The 27,542-nt window shown below is 42.2% G+C and overlaps 2 protein-coding genes across 4 annotated transcripts; both read left to right on the top strand.

Annotated features, from left to right (window-relative positions):
• Positions 1 to 1,107: 1,107 nt before the first annotated feature.
• LOC120056163 lies at positions 1,108 to 3,536 on the top strand. The gene is made up of 6 exons (XM_039004375.1): positions 1,108 to 1,789; positions 1,928 to 2,386; positions 2,480 to 2,578; positions 2,689 to 2,716; positions 2,819 to 2,853; positions 2,947 to 3,536. The coding sequence occupies exons 1-6, from the start codon at positions 1,585 to 1,587 to the stop codon at positions 3,171 to 3,173; spliced, it is 1,053 nt and encodes a 350-aa protein (XP_038860303.1). The 5' UTR covers positions 1,108 to 1,584; the 3' UTR covers positions 3,174 to 3,536.
• Positions 3,537 to 3,882: 346 nt separating this feature from the next.
• Positions 3,883 to 27,475, top strand: LOC120047133 (myotubularin-related protein 10-like). 3 transcript variants are annotated; one of them, XM_038992678.1, is made up of 17 exons: positions 4,493 to 4,508; positions 4,685 to 4,745; positions 11,727 to 11,905; positions 12,130 to 12,266; positions 13,282 to 13,354; positions 16,681 to 16,823; positions 21,391 to 21,484; positions 21,794 to 21,941; positions 22,305 to 22,392; positions 22,651 to 22,739; positions 23,013 to 23,143; positions 23,314 to 23,383; positions 23,727 to 23,797; positions 23,944 to 24,116; positions 24,418 to 24,588; positions 24,730 to 24,912; positions 25,200 to 27,475. In XM_038992678.1, the coding sequence occupies exons 3-17, from the start codon at positions 11,881 to 11,883 to the stop codon at positions 25,812 to 25,814; spliced, it is 2,211 nt and encodes a 736-aa protein (XP_038848606.1). In that variant the 5' UTR covers positions 4,493 to 4,508; positions 4,685 to 4,745; positions 11,727 to 11,880; the 3' UTR covers positions 25,815 to 27,475. The 3 variants fall into 3 exon arrangements, with proteins under 3 accessions (XP_038848600.1, XP_038848606.1, XP_038848613.1); XM_038992672.1 differs by lacking the exon at positions 11,727 to 11,905 and having other exon boundaries at positions 3,883 to 4,508; XM_038992685.1 differs by lacking the exons at positions 4,493 to 4,508; positions 4,685 to 4,745; positions 11,727 to 11,905 and having other exon boundaries at positions 12,136 to 12,279.
• The last annotated feature ends 67 nt before the right edge of the window (positions 27,476 to 27,542 follow it).

The following is a 27,542-nucleotide window of genomic DNA, read 5'->3' as shown; positions in this document are numbered from 1 at the left end:
TGTAACTGAGTCAGGTTTGTAGGCCTCCTTGCTCGCACACGCTTTTTCAGTTTTGCCCACAAATTTTCTAAAGTATTGAGGTCAGGGTTTTGTGATGGTCACTCCAATACCTTGACTTTGTTGTCCTTAAGCAATTCTTTATGCTTGGGGTCATTGTCCATTTGGAAGACCCATTTGCGACCAAGCTTCAACTTCCTGACTGATGTCTTGAGATGTTGCTTCACTATATCCACATAATTTTCCACCCTCATGATGCCATCTATTTTGTGAAGTGCACCAGTCCCTCCTGCAGCAAAGCACCCCCACAACAGGATGCTGCCAACCCCGTGCTTCACGTTTGGGATGGTGTTCTTCGGTTTGCTAGCCTCCCCCTTTTTCCTCCTAAGATAACAATGGTCATTAAGGCCAAACAGTTCTATTTTTGTTTCATCAGACCAGAGGACATTTCTCCAAAAAGTACGATATTTTTCCCCATGTGCAGTTGCAAACCGTAGTCTGGCTTTTTTATGGCGGTTTTGGAGCAGTGGCTTCTTCCTTGCTGAGCGGCCTTTCAGGTTATGTCGATGTAGGACTCGTTTTACTGTGGATATAGATACTTTTGTACCTGTTTCCTCCAGCATCTTCACAAGGTCCTTTGCTGCTGTTCTGGGATTGAATTGCACTTTTCGCACCAAAGTACGTTCATCTCTAGGAGACAGAACTCGTCTCCTTCCTGAGCGGTATGACGGCTGCGTGGTCTTGGCTGACTTCTTTTGATTTTCCCATGATGTCAAGCAAAGAGGCACTGCGTTTGAAGGTAGGCCTTGAAATACATCCACAGGTACACCTCCAATTGACTCAATTATGTCAATTAGCCTATCAGAAGCTTCTAAAGCCATGACATTGTTTTCTGGAATTTTCCAAGCTGTTTAAAGGCACAGTCAACTTAGTGTATGTAAACTCCTGACCCACTGGAATTGTGAAACAGTGAGTTATAAGTGAAATAATCTGTCTGTAAACAATTGTTGGAAAAATGACTTGTGTCATTCACAAAGTAGATGTCCTAACCCACTTGCCAAAACTGTAGTTTGTTAACAAGAAAATTGTGGAGTGGTTGAAAAACGAGTTTTAATGACTCCAACCTAAGTGTATTTAAACTTTCAACATCAACTGTATATCATACAAACACCACAAACACCCTCTGTTCATTCTTCCTTCCTGTGATATTCTGCTCTGTTTCCTCATTCTGTGAATCAGCAACAAAACAGATTTGTAATCTCAGTTCAATGATCATGGATATGTTATTTATCTTCATGGTGATGACTCTCGTAGGAAAATGTCAAGGTCGGTAACTATTTTTATCAACAGTTTAAGACTTGAATAATAGGGTTTGTGAGTGTACAATCGAGGAGCTTGATTCTAACTTTGGAAACCTTTTTCTCTCTCAAAGGGAACACTTATCTAAATTATCAAGAGAAAGAGGAAGCTATATCCCTACAATGTGAAGAGAGAATTTGGCAACTTGATCTAGATGAAGACAACATAGTGGATTGCACTTTTAATTGCAGTCTTTGTGACAATGACAAGAAATGTGACCGAGATTTGATGTGCAATCGTACAGCATTTGAACTAGAAAAAAAACCCTGCATAAACAGTATCAAACAATGTTTAAATATCAAATTGGAGGAACACGTCACTGGATTCTTTGCATGTTTTCATAACTTTCCATCAAATGATCGATTCTTATTCCCCTTTAAACCTTCAAAAGATCAGGTGGAATCATTTATTGTGGCATTTGTTGAACCAGAGAGTAAGTTCACATTTCCTAACTTTCACAATTTCTAAATGATATACAACTCACATTACAGTATACTGTACAATATATTGTATATAGACATATATCTGTTTATGAAAATATTTAACATCAAATTATGTTCTGTTTCTGTAGTGGTGATATGCTGCCCTGGTGTGGAAACTAAAACGTCTGTTACCAAACAGCATGGAGAATCAGTCAACCTGGCATGTAGTTTCACAGTAGCCAAAGATTACTCTAGCTTTCCATTTTCAGTGTATTGGATCAAAACCATCAGTGGCAACAGTAGCACATGTCTTTATTCTTATTCTTATGATAGTCATGTAGAATTATATGACCACCATTGTCTCATTGATGAGGCCCTACTGAAACGAAGGTCAAATACTTCATCTATTCCCCTAACAAACCCTATCTTTCATAACCTTAAGATCAGCAATGCCACATATTCAGACAGCGGACAGTATGTTTGTGCCTTACAGGTGCTTAAGAATAGTAAAGGGCACTGGAAGGTAATAACTAATGTCACAGTCACTGTGAATGGAGAATTCAACAACCACACCAACAGGAATGACACAGCCCCGTTATATACTCCTGGTGAGTCACAGTATATTGTTATTACTAATACATAAAATGATCATGAATAATACCTAATTGATCTTCATTCTGAATGCTTTGTTTTATTAAAAGGGGATCCTTACATACCACTGTATGTAGTGGGAGCCTTGTTCTTCTCCTGCCTGTTTGTTACTGTCATTGTCATGATGAAAAATACCAAGATTTCGCAAGGTGAGTAAAAACCCACATACTGTATGCTCTATCATCAGGTATGTATTTAAAAAAAAAAAAAAATCATATAATGTTATTGACATGGGCTTTCTGTTTCTTTCTTCCTCCAGCAGAATCTCACACTCTGAGAATGAAAAGGTATTTCATTATTTGAAAATAACATTTCTGATAGCCATTAATTAATTACATGTTGCTGATATGGAATTTTATAATAATAAATACTTTATTTAATCATTGCAGAGAACAAGATGGAGAGAAGACACTTAACTCAGACTGTAAGTTGGCATATTATTTCCGTAAAAGGAATTTGCAGTACTGACAGATTTTCAAACCCATCTAACCCCACTGCTTCCTCTTTCTGGGTGTAGGCTCCCCATATGCTGAGGGCAGAGGAGAGGATGAGGGGCTCTTCTCACTTCTGAAGCTGACTGAAGTGAGAGATCCTGTGAATACACAGAACGGAGCTGAAGAACATGCTGCTGTTGATGTCGAGCCATATTCTGTAGTCATGCTCAATACTGAGTATGAGGCCTTTGACCCCCAGGCCACTCAGACATCATCCACCTGCCCCCTCAGGATTGGAGCGAAAGTATGAGTTACTAGCAGCCAATAGTTACTCATATGATGTAGATAAAGTGAGGTAAAGATAATGTTTTCATGATTGGTCTTTCATGGCGGGTGGGAGGGGTTGAGTGTTGGTTAAAAAAACAATTGTGATTCTTATTGATTGTACAGGTTATGTGACTCAATAAAAACTTAGATCACAAAAATTAAGTTACATTAAAGAGAAAAGGAGGATTCACTTTCTTTTTTAATTTAATGTTTTTGTGTTCATTCATGCTCTACTGAACGTTTCCACTAGATGGTGCTAGTGCTCAGTCCTACAGTTGTGCTTACTGTTTCTCTATTGTGTCATATGTGTGATTACCTAATTATTTTGTAACATTGAATAAACATTGCAGAAATAAAATGTACGTGATTTTTTTTTTTTGGGGGGGGGGGTCCATTGTACTCAATCATTGCAATATCAATAGGCGATAGTGTATACTAAACATGATTAATCAAATCAAAATGTGTCTTAAATAGACATAAATGAATGGACTAGACGATGCTTGAGGAATCAAGAGAGTAAGATATAGCACTTTCTGGGGCCCTCCCTACACTCCGTTGTAGGTCAAAAGCCCTTACATTTATTTTTTCACCGTTTTGTATCTTAAATCTGAACAGGAGTCAGTTACAGCTGGTCCCAGATCTGTGCTTGGGGGTGCAACATAGACCGATGCTCCTCCCCTGTCTGTCTCCTCCCGAATGTAAACATGGCCGTTGTGTCCATAGCAAAAAGGATAGCAAAGCCTTGGATATAATGCTGTTAGCTAAATACGAAAGTTATCACTGATGTATGCCTGCAGGGTTTACGTTGTGGAGTTCTTCTCCAGTAAATTAGTGAATTAACTCACGGTCTGCAGCTAGGCGTTCGCAAAGTTTTGCGAATGTAATGCTTGCTAGTTAGCTAAAGCTAGCTAGGTTGTTTGACGAAGTAGAAGTTGCTTGCTAGCAGCTAACTACAAGGCTAGCTGGCTACTAGTAACTTGTTCACGAGGAGGACAACCAGAGCTCGCCAGAACAGCATCTGTGTTGACACGAAACGAAAGGAGGTACCCAGCAAGCTATCCCGGCCTGATCCAAATGGGGAAATATATCTCGAAAAATGGACTGTATTGTTGACTACTTCACATTTTCAGCAGTTTATTTTTTAGCTGTTGTTATTGTGCTAGCCAAGGTACAAGTTAGTTAACGTTTGACATTATTTTCTCAATGAAATCTTGGAAGTATCCATTAATCATCTTTAGTTATTGGACTTAAGCTATTAATAATGTTTTCTGTGAAGCCCTTGAAACCAACCTTTAAATCCTACCTTCTGCCTGTACAGGTGAGTAACCTTAGTTGACTAGCAAAGTTCTGTCCTCGGTATACTAACAGTTACTTGCTATTACTGAGTAGTTAGCTAGCTAGGATTACTTGTTCAATTCACTAGCTATATGTTGTGCATCATTTAGGTTGTTTATTATAGACTAACAAACTGTCTCTGTTTTATATTTCATGCAGACTGATCTGAAAAAAACTCCACAGCCACCTATCAAGAAGTTAGAGGCCAAGTTACTTCCAGGTGAGTTTACAGTTCCCTCTGCCACAGCTAGCTTGTTGTTTCTGACTGTTCTATTTGTAACTAACAACTATGTTATGAGTATGTAGAGGCTACATAAATTAAACCACCCATCAAAATATCCCGCTCCTGAAAAATAACCAGTAAAGGCTGACCTCATCCAGCTATAGTCTTTCTTCTCATGCTAAGGTAGAAGATGACTGATATTTTAATGACCAGCCAGTGAAAACTCCCATATCTCTTCAGCTAAATGTAATTTCTTGTTTTGAATGTGTTGTCTGTCAGTGCACCTGACTTGTGGTTTTCCCCACAGACATTTGGCATCCCTTATTGTCGCATCATTAGGCTGTGGTAATCTCATCCAACTGAAAGTCTATTTTCTCTGGGCTGTCTCAAGTCACCATGACAATGCAGTGCCTGCCTGGCCCCCTTTTCATCACTGCAACTAACTCTGCATAATTTAGCCTTAGTTAACAATGGGCTGGTTCAGATATGCCTCCTTATTTTGCAGTCAAATCCCAGCTCAGAGAGGATGGTTAATGACTGTTTTAAGGAGTTTACAATAAGAGATTCACAAGGGTATTTCCTGTTCACAGAGCGTCAGTCACTGAAAACTATTTCTCACCTTTTGTGTGTTTTTCTTTGCAACTTAGAATTTTTAATGCGTGGCAGGGCCTCAGGTTTGATTACTTTTTTCCATTAAGTTGGCAGTGTTTGTGTGTGAGCTAAACTGACACCCAACCTCTCCATATTACATTTTGCTCCAGTGTATTAAGATAATTTAAAGAGAATGTAAATAATGAAAAGTCTATTCATGTGTCAAAAAAACAGTCATCAATCTGTGTACAGGGAGGGGCTATGACCCTCCACTCAATTCATGTTGCCCCCCCATAAACTATTGTTGCAAAAAAGCCAACAACATTCTTAAGCATTTAGGTTCATTCATGGCTGTTATGGGGGCGGAACTCACTGATATAATGGAGCAAGATTGAGAAACACTTGACCGTATAACCTTGAAGTGTCATTAGGTCTATATCTGAGTCTGAGGACAAGTTGTGAATCAGAGGTTGTGCTGTTGGATGAATTTCCCTTTGAGGCGTTCACTCCTTATAATTAAGCAACAGAGGATGGACCTTCCTTCATTCTAAAATAGATGCGCCTTGCCTGGTTTTACTTACGCTGCTGAAATAATAACAAAATTTCCCTCTTGCACTTTATTTCTATTTTCTCTGCTTTGCAGGGCTCTACACTGACTTAAATTGGAAAATGTTTGCATACACAAATACATTTAGGAGCACAATGACTAATATTTGATGTAATAAAACTAGAATCCTTCATATTTTTTTTTTTTTACATTGCACGGCAATATTTAGGCGCATATGTGAGTAAAACTGTCACCCTGTGTAGCCTTGCTTTGGTTGTATAGTTTTACCCTCATCTATTTCAGCTGCTTATTTTAAGACGCTGGTATGTTTTATAGAGGGATACCGGTTGTTCCTTGGCTGGAGGTTTAGCTATTGTTATTGTTGGGTTCTGCCAGTGTGTTTCAATGAATGCTGGCAGTGAAAGTAAACATGATGCACTCATGCAGTGCCACCTGGCCTTGCTTTACAAAATACGATAGTCACCTCCTCTCCCTCAACTGGACTATGAACAGTTTAGCCTACATTGAATCTCAGGTTTGATTTTACACTATGGTCTATGTTCTGATCTTTAGTTCATGGCTCTGAGGGTGGCCCTGAATGGATAGACTTGGGCTTTATTTGTGGGCCTCCCAGCTCCTCGGTAGTGTTGCTGTGCGACTTGAATATGACCCATTCAAAGGGGTCTCTGTTTGAATGATCCATTCAAGTCCACACCAAACTGACCAGACAGAGGACCACAGTGGGGCTAACTCATCTCAACAAATCATCTCAACTGTCCTCCTCTCTCTTCTATCTTCCCCTCTCTCTCTGTTCATCTGTCCTCCTCCCTTAATTTTTGTAGCTCTCTGTTTATCTCTCTGTCCTCCTCAGATTCTCTCTTCATCCCTGGCTGGATCCTTTGCTGGCTGCCCACCTCTAATTAGTGAACTGTCTGGTTGGGTTTCTCCCTCTTCTCTCTGAATGTTTTTATTTTTCTCCTCCTCTAGGCCTAGTTCTCTCACCCCCCACACTCTCTCTCTCTCTTTGTATGTGACCTGTGTTTCTGGAGTGTGTGTGGGGGTGTCCAAACATAGATGACCAACATTGACTGTTTTGTTTAGGCTCCTTGCTGACACACTGTCACCTTTATGACACATGTTCATCTGAACTGTAGGCATCTGTAATGATAGTTAGACAGGTACTGTAATAGATGTCCCACTGTTGTTTTCCCAGTAGGAGAATGTGAGCTGAGGCCTCTCCACTGGCAGTGGTGTTTGCATGAGGCAAAGCTAACTCTCTGTACTCCCAAGCACATTCTCACCTCTCTGGCCCACATTCTCCTACTGTCCTCAGTCTCTCTTCACCACTTAGTTTGTCAGCACATGAGTTCTGCTCCGTTAATCACACAAGCTAGGCTAATATGGGCAAAGTCATGAGTTTCTCAAAATGACGTGTCCTGTCGCTATCCATCAGCAATGTGATGGTGTTACTGGCGCACTGTACTCTACTATTGTACAGGTGGATCGCTGAAGCATATCTGTCCCTTTAACTGCCATCTTTGTGTTGTGACTGAGGTATTTCTCCCTAGTCTTGTGTGACTCAGAGGATTGTGATAATCACTGTATACAGAGACCATGTTGGGTCTCTGAGCCTGTTCCTCGCCACCAGATGTCCAAACTGTGTTCTGGTCTGCTAGGTGCTGCACACAAACACATTTGGCCTGCTTTGAAAGCTACAAAACCCCAGGAAGCAAAGCCAGGGTGGGTCAGTTGGCAGGTGTGATCACATGAATAGCCCTATTTGATTTAGGTTTTTGTGGACTTCGTCAAAAAGGAGAACCTGCTCCAAGGAAGTGTTTGTTTCCTCCAGTATGATTACATGATATACATGTTTTTGACATGACAATCACACACAGGATAGGCCTTGTGATTGTTCTGAATCTGTGTTACCTCAGTTCACATGATAGACCATGACCTTGGCCAACTGACATTTATCTGAATAGGCACTGAAAGTAGCCAACTCTGTGATAAACAGAGAGTGCTATGATGTAGGCGGTTGATGACATGACCACAGTACTGTTTGTTAGATGTTGTGGTAACCCAGGTTACTTACTGGCAGAGTTGCAGTCCAGGCAGTACTATACTTTTGTCAACAACAAAAGAGTTGTTAACTCATCAAGCCAGCAGATTATTAGACCCAGCTTTGGAAGCAATTAAAGAGTGACAACCTATTTCTTCAGTCTCTCTCTCTGTTCCTTGTCTGATCTTAATCCATGCTGTGAAACATAACAGTAGATCTCCACCCTACTCTACCCACTCTTCATCTTCAATAAGACTCACAGGCCATAAAGTGTTATTGTTACATTCTTGTGCATACGTTAAACAACTTGTGATGCAGTGACATGGGTGATATAATGTAGCTTGTAAACAATGTTTAACATGGAATACAGGCAAGAACAAATAGGCCTAGCCTTGGGCGTAATTCATAAGTAACATGTTCACGTTTGTTTATTCGTCATCTACAAGGAGTAGCCTTCACAGTGCAAGAATCACCTGCAAGTCAGCATTTCATTGCACCATGTACTCCATGTGTATATACAGTTGAAGTCGGAAGTTTACATACACCTTAGCCAAATACATTTAAACTCAGTTTTTCACAATTCCTGACATTTAATCCTAGTAAAATTCCCTGTCTTAGGTCAGTTAGGATCACCACTTTATTTTAAGAATGTGAAATGTCAGAATAATAGTAGAGAGAAGGATTTATTTCAGCGTTTATTTCTTTCATCACATTCCCAGTGGGTCAGAAGTTTACATACACTCAATTAGTATTTGGTAGCATTGCCATTAAATTGTTTAACTTGGGTCAAACGTTTCGGGTAGTCTTCCACAAGCTTCCCACAATGAGTTGGGTGAATTTTGGCCCATTCCTCCTGACAGAACTGGTGTAACTGAGTCAGGTTTGTAGGCCTCCTTGCTCGCACACGCTTTTTCAGTTTTGCCCACACATTTTCTATATGATTGAGGTCAGGGCTTTGTGATGGCCACTCCAATACCTTGACTTTGTTGTTCATATGCCATTTTGCCACAACTTCAGAAGTATGCTTGGGGTCATTGTCCATTTGGAAGATCCATTTGCAACCAAGCTTTAATTTCCTGACTGATGTCTTGAGATGTTGCTTCAACATATCCACATAATTTTCCTTCCTCATGATGCCATCTATTATGTGAAGTGCACCAGTCCCTCCTGCAGCAAAGCACCCCCACAACATGAAGCTGCCACCCCCGTGCTTCACGGTTGGGATGGTGTTCTTCGGCTTGCAAGCATCCCCCTTTTTCTCCAAACATAACGATGGTCATTATGGCCAAACAGTTCTATTTTTGTTTCATCAGACCATAGGAAATTTCTCCAAAAAGCACGGTCTTTGTTCCCATGTGCAGTTGCAAACCGTAGTCTGGCTTTTGTCTGGCGGTTTTGAAGCAGTGGCTTCTTCCTTGCTGAGCGGCGTTTCAGGTTATGTCGATATAGGACTCGTTTTACTGTGGATATAGATACTTTTGTGCCTATTTCCTCCAGCATCTTCACAAGGTCCTTTGCTGTTGTTCTGCGATTGATTTGCACTTTTCGCACCAAAGTACGTTCATCTCTAGGAGACAGAAAGTGTCTCCTTCCTGAGCGGTATGACGGCTGCGTGGTCCCATGGCGTTTATACTTGCATATTATTGTTAGTACAGATGAACGTGGTACCTTCAGGCGTTTGGAAATTGTTCCCAAGGATGAACCAGACTTGTGGAGCTCTACAATTTTTTTTCTGAGGTCTTGGCTGATTTCTTTTGATTTTCCCTTTATGTCAAGCAAAGAGGCACTGAGTTTGAAGGTAGGCCTTGAAATACATCCACAGGTACACCTCCAATTGACTCAAATTATGTCAATTAGCCTCTCAGAAGATTCTAAAGCCATGACATAATCTTCTGGAATTTTCCAAGCTGTTTAAAGGCACAGTCAACTTAGTGTATGTAAACTCCTGACCCACTGGAATTGTGAAACAGTGAATTATAAGTGAAATAATCTGTCTGTAAACAATTGTTGGAAAAATTACTTGTGTCATGCACAAAGTGGATGTCCTAACCGACTTGCCCAAACTATAGTTTGTTAACAAGAAATTTGTGGAGTGGTTGAAAAACGAGTTTTAATGACTCCAACCTAAGTGTATGTCAACTTCCGACTTCAACTGTAAATGTACGGTCAATCTCTATTTTGAATGTACGGTCAGGCTCTATATTGAATGTTCGGGCAGGCTCTAATTTCAATGTACGGTCAGGCTCTATTTTGAATGTACGGTCAGGCTCTATTTTGAATGTACGGTCAGGCTCTATTTTGAATGTACGGTCAGGCTCTAATTTCAATGTACGGTCAGGCTCTAATTTCAATGTACGGTCAGGCTCTAATTTCAATGTACGGTCAGGCTCTAATTTCAATATACGGTCAGGCTCTAATTTCAATGTACGGTCAGGCTCTAATTTGAATGCACGTTCAGGCTCTATTTTGATTGCATGGTCAGGCTCTAATTTCAATATACGGTCAGGCTCTAATTTTCTCATAGAAAATGCAGTGTATAATCTGAACGATTGTATCAAAAGAAACCAGCTAAATAGAAAGTGACAGATTACAGCTGGGCTGAATGGGTTAAACTCATGCTGACTCTGAGGGAAAAACTGTCATTTTGACGTGATGATCCTGTTTACAGTGCTGGGCCTGGTTCTCCTTGGCTGTTCGCTGCCTGGCCTACGGTAACCCTCTGCAAAGCAGCTCCAGCTGTTATAGTCTAGCGATGCTGCAGTGTCACTCAACCATACTGCCACGATATAAAACGAGAGGGAATCACCACTGCACTGCATTCATGATCTAGTCTATCTTACAGTGTCTACTACTTTAGGTCTTCACTTCATGCAATGGTAAATTCATGCTTAATCTGTCATGAAATGTCAGGAATTTTGCACTATGCAAAGGTAGCAGCTGCATTCATTGAACTTGTCATTGTTTAGATTTGAAGTGTTTAAGAGAGAGACAATGGTTCGTCATAAACATTCATGTCCTTCAATGTTGCCAGCGAGTTTGAGAGCTAATTACTGTCAGACCTCTTAGGTCCCTGTTCAGTGACACAGGAAACGGCAACATCAATAAAAACAACATGAATGGTTTAGTCTAGAAAGTTAAGGCCTAGTTTAGGATTGGGTAGACCGGTCTTTGATGAAGAGGGGTTTTGATCTGGATGTAAAACTTGAGAGGAGGACCTCGATCCATCAAGCAGCCTTACTAACCAAAGCGGTCTCTGTCCGTTTGAGGCTGGGCTCAGTTAAAAGTTTATGCTGAGCTCTCAGTTCTCTTAATGGCAGATCGTTTTCCCAGGAGGAGGACAGCTAGGCCCACCTGATCCCCATTCTCTGGCTCATGGGGTTTTCCTGGCAAGCCCGTAGTGCATGTGCTGAGTCTGTGAACTCCCGCTGAATGGCCAGAGAGAGAGAAGGATCCTGGAGTAGAAACAGTCAGCAGTGTATGTGACTCATCATGGGCTCTTTTTTATATTGAAAAATAAATACCTCTTGGAGCCTGCATCTGGGCTATGGAGGTAATTAAAAACATCTGTTTGTGAGGAGGAGAGGAAAGTCCTGTAAATGGAGGGAACCCTCTTTGGTTCAGACACCAGGTTGTTGTCAGGCTGTGGGTGTTTGTGTTTTGTCCTGAGGTGCTACTGGAACCAAAGAGGGGTTAAAGAGTAGAGGTCACAACGGGCTACTAGGCCTATAGGTTAGGCAACAGAGAGTGTTGTGTTGACCTCCTCTGTCATGATGCGTTCTAGCTATTCTTTGACAGGTATTTCCATCACCCTGACCCAATGCCTCAGACTGGAATGTGGGATCATTAGAGCCAATTCGAGGGCCTGAGAGGAGAAATGCACAGATCACTCTCCAGCAGCGTAACAGGATGCCTCTGGCTGGATGGCAGAATCCTGAATGAGACTAGGAGATAGACATCTCAGTATGTGATCATTCCACTTCCATAGCACATTTTCCCAAGCTTCATTCATGTCATATTACTCAGCCATCAGCCCAGGTTTTGTTTCATCGCTGTAAGACTTAAAATAACTTTGTGGTTAACACTCACACCTTCAATTTCTGTCCCTTTTAGGACTATGTTTTCTACCTCCTTTCTTTGAAACCTAAATGTCATGGTTCATGTTACTTCCTGTTTGTCATCCTCAGGGGAGATTGTGGTGAACGAAGTGAGCTTTGTGAGGAAGTGCATCGGAGCAGATAGCAGCCATGGTGACCTGTGGGGGAAGCTGATATGCACCAACTTCAAGGTTTCCTTCATCACCCATGATGCCCTCCCCAAGCAGGTATATTTTCAATGTGAGTGCACTCCAGTGGAGGCTGCTGAGGGGAGGACGGCTCATAATAATGACTGGAACGGCGAGAATGGAATGGCATCAGACACATGGAAACCGTGTGTTTGATGTTTTTGATACCATTTCACTGATTCCGCTCCAGCCATTACCACGAGCCCGTCCTCCGTAATTAAAGTGCCACCAACCTCCTGTGGTACATGATGTGTGCCTCTCTCCCAAAAATGACTGTAGCTCTATGGGCCAGTTACCCAGACACGGATTAATCCGAGACAATCTCCATTAAAATGTATTTTTAGTCCAAGACTAGTCTTAATCTGTGTCCCGGGGGATTGGCCCTACATGATCACACCTGAGTTTATTGGAGAAAGTGTGGTCAAGGTTGTCACATGATAAGCAGCATGTAGGATAGGCCTGTTGTCTGTTGTGAAATACCCATCAACAAAAAGGTTTGTAGGACACTGGTGTCTTTCTTCCAGTGTCAGATGTTTTATGTAACTTCCCACCCTGTGCTTTTAGACCACCTGTTTTGTGTTCAGCATATTTTGATGCCTTCACCTCTTAAACAACTTAAGTGAGTCATCCCAGATCTGTTTACTTGAAAAACAAAAGTTTATCGAACTCGTGGAAGGATTGCACTGCTCTTGGAAATCAGCCTTGATCTTAATGGTCCTCATTGATGGCAGAATTGTGGATTTGCCTTTCAGTGCAAATGGGGTAACTTTTAGATTCACACATTTGCTCTAAAGTTGTCAATGATCTCCATTCATCAGCTGATTCCATGTTAATCATTATATTTCACTGAAATACAAAAACGACAGTATCATCATCAGTGTTCCTGGCAGAGCATTTCCAGATGGTTCAAATGTTTTCCTCTCAGCTGTTGATAACATGTGGTGCAGTCCCACTCTGCTCCAGTTAAAACCTCTGGTCTCCCTGGAACTATTGTGTGCTTTTTCCCCAGGTACCTCCTCTCCTCACCATGTTGATCTCTGTGTTGTTCTCTCAGAGGTTCCAGGTTGCCAACCGTCTGCTTGGAGAGCACGATGTTCCCCTGGCGTGTGTGGAGCAAGTGGTGACAGGTAAGACCATGTGCTATTATGCTAACCATGGTGACGAGATCGTAAACAAACTCAAACGGCAATCTCCACCAGAATATAACTCTCAGTGGAAAGTAGCCTACTCATATGACACTGGCAGTCCCTTTAGTCCAGAAATAAAGAGCAGTTTAGGTTCCTGACAGGTAATGTTTTTTTTTTTATATAGCCTGTGTAAAATAAATTACCTATGAAACGCATTGCCCCCCACGATTCTGTCTTTATGACCGATATAGTGGATTTTGTAAGACCCCCCACACTTCTTGGACCGCTGCAGCTGTAATGCTTCATCTACACCCAGCTGTTGAACTATGAATGCACAATGGACAGGTTGTGCTCTCCTCCTTTGAAATCCCCATTAATGGATTTTTTCTGATGGCTGAGGGACCAGTCGGATCTCTCAGATCCAATCACGTCCCATCTGGCTGACCCCAGATTCTGTGTTTAGGCTGATACCAGGCTGATTTTTGACACACACCATTTACTTTAACCAGTTTTGGTGACTGCCTGCCTGCTCTCCCTGGTCACGGATCCATTTTTAGTATCTCCATAGATGAGGTCATAGCCCAGACAGAGGGCCCTGGCTGAAAAGCCTGTTCCGGATTAACCTTGTTTGTGTAACTCATAGCCTCGCTCTCTGCTGACATGGCTGGGAGCGTGGGGCTGTTGTGCTGAGCTGATAGAGCACGAAGCAATGTTTTCTACTCAGTACGCCCTCAACAAAGGTCCTTTATGAGAGCCGTAGCTTGGCAAAAACACTGACCCAACGCTCCACCCACCACAAACCGAGACGAGGCATTGGTCTTATCCTTGTCTGGTAAGGTAGTGAAGGTGTGTGCAGGTGGTGGTACACAGGCCAAGACTAGATTCCTGGTGTGCCATGGAAACATGCAAATAATCCCCTTCTGGTTCTAAGATCATTATATACTGAACAAAAATATAAATGCAACATGCAACAATTTCAAGATTTTACTAAGTTACAGTTCATATGAAGAAATCAGTGAATTGAAATAAATAAATTTGGCCCTAATCTATGGATTTCACCAGTGGTGGAAAAAGTTCCCAATTGTCATACTTGAGGATAAGTAAAGATACCTTAATAGAAAATGACTCAAGTAAAAGAGAAAGTCACCCTGTAAAATCCTACTTTAGTAAAAGTCTAAAAGTATTTGGTTTTCAATATACTTAACTATCAAAAGTAAATGTAATTGATAAAATATACTTAAGTATGAATCATTTCAAATTCCTTATATTAAGCAAACCAGACAGCACCATCTTCTTGTTTTTTATTTATTTACAGATAGCCAGTGGCATGTTCAACACTTAGACATCATTTACAAATAAAGCATGTGTTTAGTGAGTCTGCCAGATCAGAGGCAGTAGGGATGACCAGGGATGTTTTCTTGATAAGCGTGTGAATTAGACCATTTTCTTGTCCTGCTAAGCATTCAAAATGTAACGAGTACTTTTGGGTGTCAGGGAAAAGGTAAGGAGTAAAAAGTACATACTTTTGTTTAGGAATGTAGTGAAGTAAAAGTTGTCAAAAATATAAATAGTAAAGTAGCTAGCTACTTCCAGACACAAATAAGAGAACACCTCACTCTGACTGTTTTACTCACCCTAGCAGGGCTGGTTATCCAAAGTGTTGGTGACTGTAACTGTGCTGCTGGCAACAATAGCCAGAATTAACAATGACCATTGAGAACGCACAACGACTATACCACTTATTTGAAGTCGTTACTTTATAACATTGCTCAACATTTTCTTAACATTTGTCAAATCAATGAATTTGTATCTTAAGACCAATAAGCATACTACATACATACTCAATACATTTATTTTGTCTGTTCTGAATGACGTATCCACTCACTGACGCTCCCTGCCGGTCCGAGCGGGTCCCTTTTCTGCTCTGCTTAGTCGGAGTGTGGGGCTCCCTGCCATGTCTAACGCAACCTCGGTCTCCTCGGGAGCAATCAGCAAGCGGAGTTAGCCATCCCATCCTTGTCGCCAAATTGTCAGAGGAAGAGAGACTGCAGATTCTTTCAAACAACTATTTTATTATATGATTTGCAAAAATGAAGCAATCAACCATCACTAAGAATAGTCAGAGTTGAAAGCTCTACGAACAGAGTTGGCTCTCAGCTTTTATAGAAAAGTTCAACCTCTTTGTTTTTGTGGTAGTTAGATGTGTGCAAACAGGGGTGGGGAACATAGTGTATAAAAGGCGTTTAGTTTGTCTCTGTAGATAGCTGACGTTGCCACCATTGTCTGTTCTTTCCTGCAAGTTTCCATACAGAGGAGTTTCTACAAATAGTACAAACGGGATGTCACATACTGCGGTCGCACCCAGCTCTTATCTGCACACCCAGACTTATAACTGTCTCACAAGACAACAAGCCTGCATCAGGGGAAAAAAACACTATCATATAACAATGAACAATTATGTAAGTCAAAACAGCATAGTATGTCTAATTAAGTAATTTAACACGACAACATTACTACAGTCAGCATGCCAATTGCACACACTGTCAACTTGAGACATCTGTGGCATTGTGTTGTGTGACAACTGCACATTTTAGAGTGTTCTTTTATTGTCCCCAGCACAAGGTGCACCTGTGTAATGATCTTGCTGTTTAATTAGCTTCTTGATATGCCACACCTATAAGGTGGATGATAAGGTGGATGGATTATCTTGGCAAAGGAGAAATGCTCCTAATAGGGATGTAAACAAATGTGTGTACAACGTTTGAGAGAAATAAGCTTTTTGTGCATATGAAACATTTCTAGGATATTTTATTTCAGCTCATGAAACATGGGACCAACACTTTACATGTTGCGTTTATAATTCTGTTCAGTATATTTCAGAGGGTGAAATAAACAGTTAAATCTTGTGGAAAATGTTTTACCATATGTAATACTCGAGGAACCTCTGAAGAAGATTATTCTGTATATTTAGAGTATTATCACATAAAGGGACATCTGAACATGAAGAATGAGGTTCCTCATTTGTTTTTAGACAGCTGATGTCTTGTGGATCAATTTCAGTTTCTTACTTGGTTGAATTTCTCTGAAGCTCTGTGATGACATAGATAATCATTTTTTCCGTGGAATCTTTGGTCACTCAGCTGCCCACATGTACATTACACCACACTATACTAGTGTTGTCCCAGATCTGTACTGTATGTGCTTTAGCCCAACTCCTCTCAAAAACATTAGGCCTGCAGACCTGGGACCAGGCTACTACTGTTACTATCTGCATATCCATTAGCCCTAATAAGCACTGGTCTTTGTTTTGTCTTTGTTCCTCTCAGTGAACGATGCTAAGGGAAAGCAGAAGGTTCTGTGTTCCAACCAGAAGCTGAAGTTTAATCCCACCGAGCTCATCCTTTACTGCAAGGACTTCCGAATCATCAGGTTCCGCTTCGACGAGGCTGGGCCTCAAAGCGCCAAAAAGGTTTGCGATATAAGCTTTCTGAACAAAATGGACACTTTTGATGTATAAACACTATATACATTTTACATGGTTTTGACTCTTGAATTGAACCTGATGCTAAATACCAGCCATCTAGCATGGTAATCCTCCAACTCAACTCTGCCTCACCACTACAGGGGATTAGTTTCTAAGAGGATTTCACTGGTAATTCACTGTGGAATGGAATGCCTCTGCTGTCAGTATAGCTGTTTCCAAAAGACTGCCACTGTCAGATTTAACTATTTTTTTAATCATCTCTTGCTAGCCTACATGATTATCAGCGTTAAGTCCCATTATGTGAGTATGAGAGCAAACATGCTGGCAATGACACTAGTTAATCCTTTATTTTGGATGAGTAGAAATGCCATGTGTGCTATGTCCTCTCCCAGAAAACCAAACAGGCCTGTATGTGTATGGTAACCCCATTGACAAACACACTGAGGAGGCCCTTCTGGGGCGATGTAGGCTGCCCTGTATCCTCCTTTCTGTGCCTTTCCTCCCCTCTCCACTCCTCTTCTCCCCTCTTCTATTTCTGACAGCAAAGCCAACAAACAGGCCTGGTAAGAGCATTCACCTGGAGTTTTTATTTTTATTTCACCTTTATTTAACCAGGTAGGCTAGTTGAGAACAAGTTCTCATTTACAACCGCGACCTGCCCGAGATAAAGCAAAGCAGTGTGACACAAACAACAAAACAGAGTTACACATGGAATAAACAAGCGTACAGTCAATAACACAATATAAAAAAATTAAGTCTGTATACAGTGTTACCGAGCCCTGTGGGCCTGTTGAGCTCATGCTAGACAATGTGATGCTGTGTGCAGTGAGAAGGAGCCGGGTAGGAGGGAGAAGGGAGCCGGGTAGGAGGGAGAAGGGAGCCGGGTAGGAGGGAGCCGGGTAAGAGGGAGCCGGGTAGGGGAGAGAAGGGAGCCGGGTAGGGGAGAGAAGGGAGCCGGGTAGGGGAGAGAAGGGAGCAGGGTAGGGGAGAGAAGGGAGCAGGGTAGGGGAGAGAAGGGAGCAGGGTAGGGGAGAGAAGGGAGCAGGGTAGGGGAGAGAAGGGAGCCGGGTAGGGGAGAGAAGGGAGCCGGGTAGGGGAGAGAAGGGAGCAGGGTAGGGGAGAGAAGGGAGCAGGGTAGGGTAGGGAAGAGAAGGGAGCAGGGTAGGGTAGGGAAGAGAAGGGAGCAGGGTAGGGTAGGGAAGAGAAGGGAGCAGGGTAGGGTAGGGGAGAGAAGGGAGCAGGGTAGGGTAGGGAAGAGAAGGGAGCAGGGTAGGGGAGAGAAGGAACCGGGTAGGGGGGAGAAGGAACCGGGTAGGAAGGAGAAGGAGCCACCCTGGATATAACCTGCAAGCCCCTTGGAACATATGAAGCCGGATAGAGAGGTTTTAAAGTCACCACAAAAAACAACCAGGGAACAAAACATCCATTCAGCCCTCTAGTTTCTGATCACTCTGCAAACACAGATGCTGTTGCACCCCAGGTTCTGGTCCAAAAGTGAATTCTGTGTTATGTGGAGTAAGGCCTCCAAGTGTTCTTAGCAGCAGCCCTGAGACCTCTGCATGGCTGTGGCAGGGAGACCGCAGACCTCATATCTTCCAGACAGCCTGCTTCTATGTACACACGTGACCTTAGATCTCCAGCCAGAGCGCATGGTGCATGCCACATGGGAGCAGTTTGTCAGAGAAAGGGGGAGCTAGCGCTTGAAGCGCTTCAACACACACCTGAAAGATATTGAACTAAGAAGTAACTATTAACATTGCCTGGCTACTCTGCCTTCCAGGGCCTTTTAATTTTTTTTGGGGGGGGGAGGGGTTTGGTAACCCATGACAATTTGATTTGTTGTGTCTTGGGCACTGTTATGACAGCTGTTTTGAAGTCCAATGCTAACTCCTGGTTGTTTCTGATTACACATGGTGTTTTTTATGAATGGGTGTTTCCGCTGTAAGTATTGGAATGGTACAGAGTGGGATTTAACTGCACTCACTGTGCCTATTTCTATATGGGGACACACAGTGTAATTACTGTGGGGAGCTAAACCAGGGCTTGATCCTTGTTTTTGTTTGTGACATATGGAATGAAGCCATTCTATAATAGCTTATTATACCAAAGGAATTTACAGAGTTGGGAGCAGTCTCTCAAATATACACAGAGGCACACACACACATACATACATACATACATACATACATACATACATACATGAACACAAGTTCCTTCCTTGTGCCCTGTATTTTGGTCGCAGCTCCTCCAATGAATGGACAGCATTGTGTAATTCTATGCAACTGCCACTGATGGAAAGCTCCAAACGCCAGACTCAGCCCTCTATCCCAATAGAAATAGGCCTTCTGCTAAGTTTTGCTTTCCTAGGTTTCACTTAAATGAAATCCTGGCTGCCACGCTTAAGTCTGAATACTTGGTGCAACTTAGCTACCCAGATAGTCCCAAGGCACACTTACAAATACATGAGTATGGTTCAATGGTTGAAGTCTTTCAAATGTTTGCCCTTGCTTTTCAACGTTTGCCTTTTATTAGAAATAGTGAGACATAAATGAATGTCTTCGTCACTCACTTAAAATGAAATACAGCACGTGGTGAAATTACTTGTATTTTTATTAATGGTCAAATTCAAGGTTGACAATCTATTTGACTTTTCATAGTACTCTCACACAGGAATACTATCTACCCTTCAAGGTGCAGAAAACATGACTTAGTGCCTCAGCAGTTGAGAATGTCTGGGCTAAATAATACATTCTGCTTTTTAAATGGTGGGATCTTGTAGTAAAGGTAGAGGCCCCTTGTAGCCAAGGCACAGCTTGAAGTGTTATTGAAAGTTGCCAAGCAGGTTCCTGAGTCTTTAGCCAATAAAAGCATCACCTCCAAATGAATAAAAACAACTCCTGTAAAAGGTGAACAGAAAAACACTCTGGCCGTGGTCAGCAGACTCCGAGGCAGCCAGAACGTGCCTCAAAGTGCATTTCAAAGACACAACTCATTGAAATGGGACCGCATATCCTATGGAGTCACTGAAACCTGTCCATTCACAGTACAGAATTATCTGCCGTCACATCTTAAAGATTCTAGCAGACCATCTCCCTTAGATTGTATTGTTGGGGCCAGCAGATTTTCCAGACTCCCTGACCTGACAAGTGGTGCATTTCCATACAGGATTTACCACAGTGTTTTACCCAAAAGTCTTAAGACTTTTCTATTTCCATCTATGTGTGCCGGCACCCATGTCTCATTGGGCCATGGCTCCGGCAGATCTGCTCTCACCTGGGGCCAAAGCCAGGCCACTGCTACTTTTCATCCTGCATTTACATAACAATGGTTTACAATGAACTTTAACACCTCACAAAGCAACAGTTTTGATTCTTCAGAGGTTGTTTATTCTGCTCTTCACTAGTCCTCATTGCCAGCCTTAGCTATGGAAACAATTTCCCTAGTATAATATAAAGGCATATACTCTGGTGTTACAGTCAAAAAGCAGCAAAGGAAAACTTCCAGGCTCGTATAACTAGGCCCTACAGTGCATTCGGAAAGTATTCAGACCCCTTGACTTTTTCCACATTTTATGTAATGTTACAGCCTTATTCTAAAATGTATTAAATTGTTTTTTTCCCCCTCAACAATCTTAAAACTTCTCCGGGATCGGTGTGGGACGGTTGAGCTAACGTAGGCTAATGCGATTAGCATGAGGTTGTAAGTAACAAGAACATTTCCCAGGACATAGACATATCTGATATTGGCAGAAAGCTTACATTCTTGTTAATCTAACTGCTCTGTCCAATATACGGTAGCTATTACAGTGAAAGAATACCATGCTATTGTTTGAGGAGAGTGCACAATTTTGAACATGAAAAGTTATTAATAAACAAATTAGGCACATTTGGGCAGTCTTGATACAACATTTTGAACATATATGCAATGGTTCACTGGGTCAGTCTAAAACTTTGCACATACACTGATGCCATCAAGTGGCCAAAATCAAAATTGAACCTGGGCTGGAATAATACATTATGGCCTTTCTCTTGCATTTCAAAGATGATTGTACAAAAAAATACAAAATAATGGTTGTTTTTTTCTTTGTATTATCTTTACCAGATCTATTGTGTTGTTATATTCTACTACATTCCTTTCACATTTCCATAAACTTCAAAGTGTTTCCTTTCAAATGGTACCAAGAATATGCATATTCTTTCTTCAGGGCCTGAGCTACAGGTAGTTAACACAATACCCCATAATGACAAAGCAAAAACACGTTTTTAGAAATCTTAGCAAATTAAAAAATATATATATTTCTCTCTTATTTTTAATACATTTGCGAAGAAATCTAAACCTGTTTTACTTTGTCATTATGGGGTTTGTATGTAGATTGCTGAGGAAAAAATATGAATGTTTTCCATTTTAGAATAAGGCTGTAACGTAACAAAATGTGGAAAAAGTCAAGGGGTCTGAATATTTCCAAAGGCACTGTATGTACTGTATATTTGCCTGGACCTATTCAGTTCCTTCCTTTTTGAAGTCATCTGTTTGCCCCACCCTTTGATTTAAGGTTTGCCTGGCCATCGCTCACTACTCCCAGCCCGCTGATCCCCAGCTGCTGTTTGGCTTCGAGTACGTAGGGAAGCAATACTATGGATCCCTGGGTAAGTATACAGTACATTGCTTAATCATCTGGTTCTGAGTGAAAAGGCTTTGACACACCCTTATTCCCTGTGGCCTGCCAAACTGTTCTAGCTATCAATAGCATCCCCACTGTACATGTCTTGACATGTGAGAAACCTAAAGGAAAACATGCCGAATACACTGTTAACAGAACAATGTGATCAATTGAGTTTCGTTGGAACACCGGGGCATCAACAGATATTTACAATTGTTGCAATCTTTGAGTTGAAGGAAATACAGCAAGCAGGTGTGTGTCTTTAATTAGCAAGAACTCACTGCTACATGTGCAGGGGAGCGAGTTAATGGCGTAGATCCCGGAGGAGGACTGCAGATGCCCCTGTTTGACCGGCCCTCTGAATGGGACAGAGAGATCAAGAGAACAGGTGCAGCAGAGTGGAGGGTGTGCTCCATCAACGAGGGCTACATCGTCTCATCCAGGTGGGGCCCACATAGTTTAGAGGAGTGGGGATGAGGGGGAGGGAGGGTTACTGCAGGCCTTGAGCTCATTTTCTAAATTTGGATTATGATTAACATAGCTCATTAGTGTCATAATCATCATCAGGCAGAATGGTAATACTTTATGTAACACACTTAGGTAATGGCTTCCATTGACACTTTATATAATATAATCTTTGTGGAGATGGAAATGTAGTAATTGCTTCACTTGCTGCCACAGATTTTGAGTTATTTATTTTCATATTGTGGTGAACCATTCAGAATCTGCTGTGGCTAATATGACGCACGACTCAGTGACATCAAATCTCTGTTATGCATATTTCCCTCTTATATTTCTCTGTCCAGTCTCCCAGAGTACTTTGTGGTCCCAGTGTCCCTGGCGGATCAAGACCTGAAGCAGTACTTATGTTTTTTCACTGCTCACCGCATACCTGTGAGTGGCCAGCCTCTTTCATCCCAAAAAACAACAGCTTTTGCTTAATAAAAGCCTTTCTTGCTGTTTTAGACAGAATTCCCTAGACCGACTGTTTCTATCAAGTATTAGTGACTCTGATTTGTTAAGTGCTTTGAGAGGAGTGACTATGCATTTGAGCATATGTGAGTGTTTGTAAGTGAGAGAACAAGGGGGACTGTTTGTGTGTGACTGCTGAAACATGACACGGTGGTATGTGTTTGTGTGTGTTTCCCTTAGTTGTGGTGCTGGAATCACCCCAACGGGAGTGCCCTGGTGCGCATGGCCAGCATCAGTGACCCACTGCAGCAGAGGAAGCTGGACCAGAGGTATAATAAGACTGAATAGAATATCAATGAATCCATTTATATTTGTTGACGTTTTCATATTGTTTACTACAATCATCTGTTTTCAATTTCCTTTCAAATAGTGTGATTATGTCAGCACTGTGATTTGTTATTTTGGCATAACTGACAAGTGAGATTGCCAAACTATTCTGTCCAGACTCGCAGTACCAAAGAGAAGTAAATAAACTGCTTGTCAAATAAGTAGTGCTGTTAAGACCATTTCCAACAGTCTTTTCCTGCTCTGTGCTGTGGTAGGATCTGTAGTGCCATAACAAAGAGCCACCCACAGCGCAGTGACGTCCTCAAGTCCGACCTGGACAAGAACCTGCCCAACATCCAGGACATCCAGGCTGCCTTTGTCAAAGTGCGGCAGATCTGTGTCATCGGTAAGTCGGAGGAATTGATATCAATCAATCAAATTAATGTTGTGATCTATTTGTTGCTTAATTAATTCATTTTTTTATGAAGGCACTTTGTTGTTCTTAGGCTTTTATTGCTGCTCTTAGGGATTCTGAAAGCTCTTGGGATGTTTGACTGTGTGTTTGTTTGTGTGCAGAGCCCTTTGAGGAGTCTGAGGAGAAGTGGCTGTCGTCCATGGAAAGCTCTCGATGGCTGGAGTATGTCAGGTATGTACAAATATTTAGACGCCACTGGCCCTGCAGGTTGGCTCACCATGCTGTTTGCACTGGCATTGCCGCTGTCCTGTCCTGCATGAAGTTTCATTTAGAAAAGTACTAGCATTGACAGACGCTCCTGCTGGTTCTCTCTCTACCATCTGGTATATATATTAGTCCTTTTATTTACATTTTTTAATAGTGGTAATATTTCATGAACAAGTATAGGATCATTTTGGTTGGACTCAACTTTTGGTCAGAGTTAATGAATGTCGTACTTAAGATGTATGTGTAAATGTTACATATTTGTACCTAGAGTAAAGTCAACTGTATCCTTTCATATTCCTGGCTCCAGGACCTTCCTGAAGCATTCAGCCGAGGTAGTCTACTTGCTGGAGGGAAAACATGTGTCTGTCATTCTGCAAGGTAACGAAATACATGGTTTTGTCCTTTAGTTGTCTGTTTCCTGTATAAGTATAGTTCCCCCTCTGTTTGTCTGTCTGTCTGTCTGACCTGTATTTCTCTCTTCTTTTCTTTCTCTCTTCTCTCTTTCGCCTCTCTTCTCTCTCCAGAGGAAGAAGACAGGGACCTGAGCTGTGTGGTGTCCTCTCTGGTACAACTGATGCTGGACCCTCACTTCCGTAGCCTCACTGGCTTCCAGAGCCTGGTGCAGAAGGAGTGGGTGATGGCTGGCCATCGCTTCCTCGACCGGTGCAACCATTTGAAGAAGAATGACAAAGAGGAGGTAGGCTTAGTCTATTTGCATACTTGACATGGAGATGTACTTTGAAATGTTGTCATTGTTTTTGTGCCCAGGGATTTTAGTCATTTAGCAAACACTCTTAACCTTAATTGTTCCTGTAAGTCGCTCAGGATAAGTGCCATGCTCAAGGGCACATCAACAGATTGTTCATCTAATCGGCTCAGGGAGTCAAACCAGCAACCTTTTGATTACTGGCCGAACGGTTTTAATCGCTAGACTACCTGCCGCCCTTAATCCCAATATTCTCTACCTTTCCCCCTCTTCCTCTCCTCCATCCCCTCAGTCTCCTCTGTTCCAGCTGTTCCTGGACTGTGTGTGGCAGATTATAAATCAGTACCCAGCAGCCTTTGAGTTCACTGAGACATACCTGACTGTGCTCAGTGACAGCATGTGGATCCCTGTCTTCAGCACCTTCCTCTTCAACTGTCCCCAGCAGCGCACTGAGAACAGCATGGTGAGGAGCTCACACACACAAAAAGCCACAAACACAGGAGGTTCCCCCTCAACAACATAGTTGCGGTTGTATTCAACTCCGTCAACGCATCTGTGTGCAGCTGTGTGCAGTATTAGTAACCTTAACTGTCCTACTCCACAGGATTTTGCTAAGAGTAAGTGCATCCCTCTGGGGGAGGAGAAGGCCCTGCGTTTCCCCCCTGTCTGGGACTGGTCACAGCAGTTCACCCCCAAAGACCAGGCCCTCTTCAACAACCCCATGTATGTTGGAAAAGGTGCCACCTGTGTTCAGAATGGAACAGTGAAGTCCTTCAGACGCACCAAGGTCAGTTTGCTCTCTTTGTTTGAGAATGCAAATGAATACAATGAAAGAGAGTTGTCAACTACCCCTTAACAGGATAAGTACAATTAAATTCTAGATGAGTAAATTAGGGAGCTTTGCAAGAATAGCTATGCAAGACTATCCAGGGACAGTCCCAGATGCCTGGAAATAACCTGAATTCATGAAGATCAAAATGTCATGTCCATCAAAGTAAAATCAACACCATCTACATGTATGTAAATTCTAAATGAAATAACTTGTAAATGAGTGTGTGTTCCTTTCTCGTCCAGAAAAACTACAGTTCTACACTCCGAGGGATGCCCTCTTCCCTGAGGAACATTCTGATGGACGGCCATGACAGCCTCACCCTGACCAGGCGGAACTCCCTGGTGCCGCGGCTCAAACCAGACTTCTCCCAGATCAGAGAAGTGGTGGAGAGCCCAACAGAGCGCTTCTTCAGGGACTGGGTCTCCCGGCCCGCAGACCTACAGGGGATGCTCATCCCCCAGCTCCTGCCTTCACACCTGGCCCTGTGGAGGCTCTACTTCCTGCGCTGGGTCCCTGAAGCCAGCATCCCCAAGGGCGGCCCTGTAACCGCATACCACAAGCTCTCCCAGCTGGCTGATGAGGTAGAGAAGCTGCAGAGCCAGCTACGCCAGTACAAGGGGGGCAGCACCCCGACCTCCAACCCCAGCGCCCCCCCATCAGACCACAGCAGGATGTACTTTAAGGCCGGTTCCACCCACGAGCCCTCTTCAACTCCAGAGTACCTCAGCTCCTCCTTCCCCTTTTCTCCCGTGGGGAACATGTGCCGCCGCAGCATCCTGGGCACTCCTCTCAGCAAGTTCCTGAACGGGGCAAAGATATGGCTCTCCACTGAAACTCTGGCCAATGAGGCACTCTAAGGTCCCGTGGCTAAAGTTCTCACTCAAATCAGTGCTTAGAGTCCAGAAGGGATGTCCTATCATGCTAGAGGCCAGAGGCTAGCTCAGTTGAATGTGGTGATGTAGCTGTTTGTTTTTGCACAAGATTATTCATCTTTGCTTAAATCGCACATTTCTTCAGGGGTTTGCCAGGGTTGCTCTCTGTAGGAAGTCAATTTTGATTTCCAGTTTCACTTTCTAGTTTTAGATTCAGTTGAGTACGTAGAAGAATGTTAGTGGAATATGATTTTGTAGTGACATTGATGTAGTGCTGATGACACTTTGCGAAGGAAAAAAGGAGTTATGAGGAGGAGTTAAATCTGTGGTAGACACTTATCGCTTTATTTGTATCACTTAATATAGTTTAGTTGTATTTCTAGAGACCTTCTGGTAAGGTACTGCATTATTTCTAGAATGAATAATAACCAAATCATGAATAGTGAAAGGAGAAGGACAGACAGGGGTATTTACTATTAGGCCTTCTTGCAGGAAATTATCTTCAATCACACAACACACCAATAAAATGCCAGGGAACTGGCACTGGAAAATGTCTTCACCGTTCGAGACAATACATTTGTGGACATTCATCAATCAACTTTTCCCTTGATGGCTTTGTCATTGAAATGCATTAGTTTCTGGACATGTATGATTTGGAGCTGTGGGCAGTAAAGAACTGCTGGGCAGGCTGGATACCTGTCCTATCATTACTGTACACCCACACAGCCTGAACTGATGCTGCTTATGGCTGGATGCCGCCTGAACTGATGCTCAGACAATCGGCATGTCTATTCACCATAGTCAGGTGATGTGTTTCAGAGTGGGTTTGAAGTGGAGACATGTAAACAGTTGGAATCTCTTTTCTCTAATGAGCCCTCATTGCTCCTTCCCCTGATATTAACAAGACAAATCCCAAATATGAAGTAAAGCTGTATGAAATAACTACTGGTAATGGTGATGGTTGTTTGAATTCTGAGAAGGTGAAAATAATATTGGCAAATAATGTACAGTTTTATTGCTTGAAATTACTTATTTGACTATTTTCTAATTATGGTACTTACTGATTTTTAGCCCCTACTTTTAGTTTATATTCCATGAATGCACAGCCCTTGTTTTAGTTTACCACTAATTCACACCATTGGTGCACTCAGCACTGTTATTGTATAACAATTGTGCTCTTCATTTGACACAATTTGATATTGATCAACAGTGCACATATTTATTCAGTTATGCAAATGGTCTAAAACAGGAATGTAGGAAATTCCTTTTTAGATGGAAATTTGGGTTACTTACTGTGTTCAATGTACCGGTTCACTTCTATCACTTATTCTACTATGCATGTTGTTACACCGAGAGTAATGACATTAGGAGAGACTGAGTACTTCAAAAGCTGCATCTGGAAGCCAAATGTAAGTGCTTGATCTGAAGTACCATGTTGGGATTAATGTTATGTTGTACCTTTGCTCTGTGGAGTGTCAATGTGTTAGGTCAAGTTTGGAGATACACATTTAATGCTTGCAGAACACTTGTTGGAAAATTGAGGGTTCTGAAGTGCAAAAGCACTGTCAACACTCTGACCACAGGGGATCACAGCTGTAAGGCCAAATTTCAATGTTAAGGAACTTAGAGCAAATAAAAATGCTAACAATTTTTGAAGTTGTCATTGTTTTTTGTTATGGGGGGGAGATATGTGTGAAAAATCTTGTACTCAGT

The sequence above is a fragment of the Salvelinus namaycush genome, chromosome 1, assembly GCF_016432855.1.
Source record: "Salvelinus namaycush isolate Seneca chromosome 1, SaNama_1.0, whole genome shotgun sequence".
NCBI lineage: Eukaryota > Metazoa > Chordata > Actinopteri > Salmoniformes > Salmonidae > Salvelinus > Salvelinus namaycush.
Note: the sequence above shows the minus strand (reverse complement) of the source record. Positions and strands in the feature narration are given on the sequence as shown.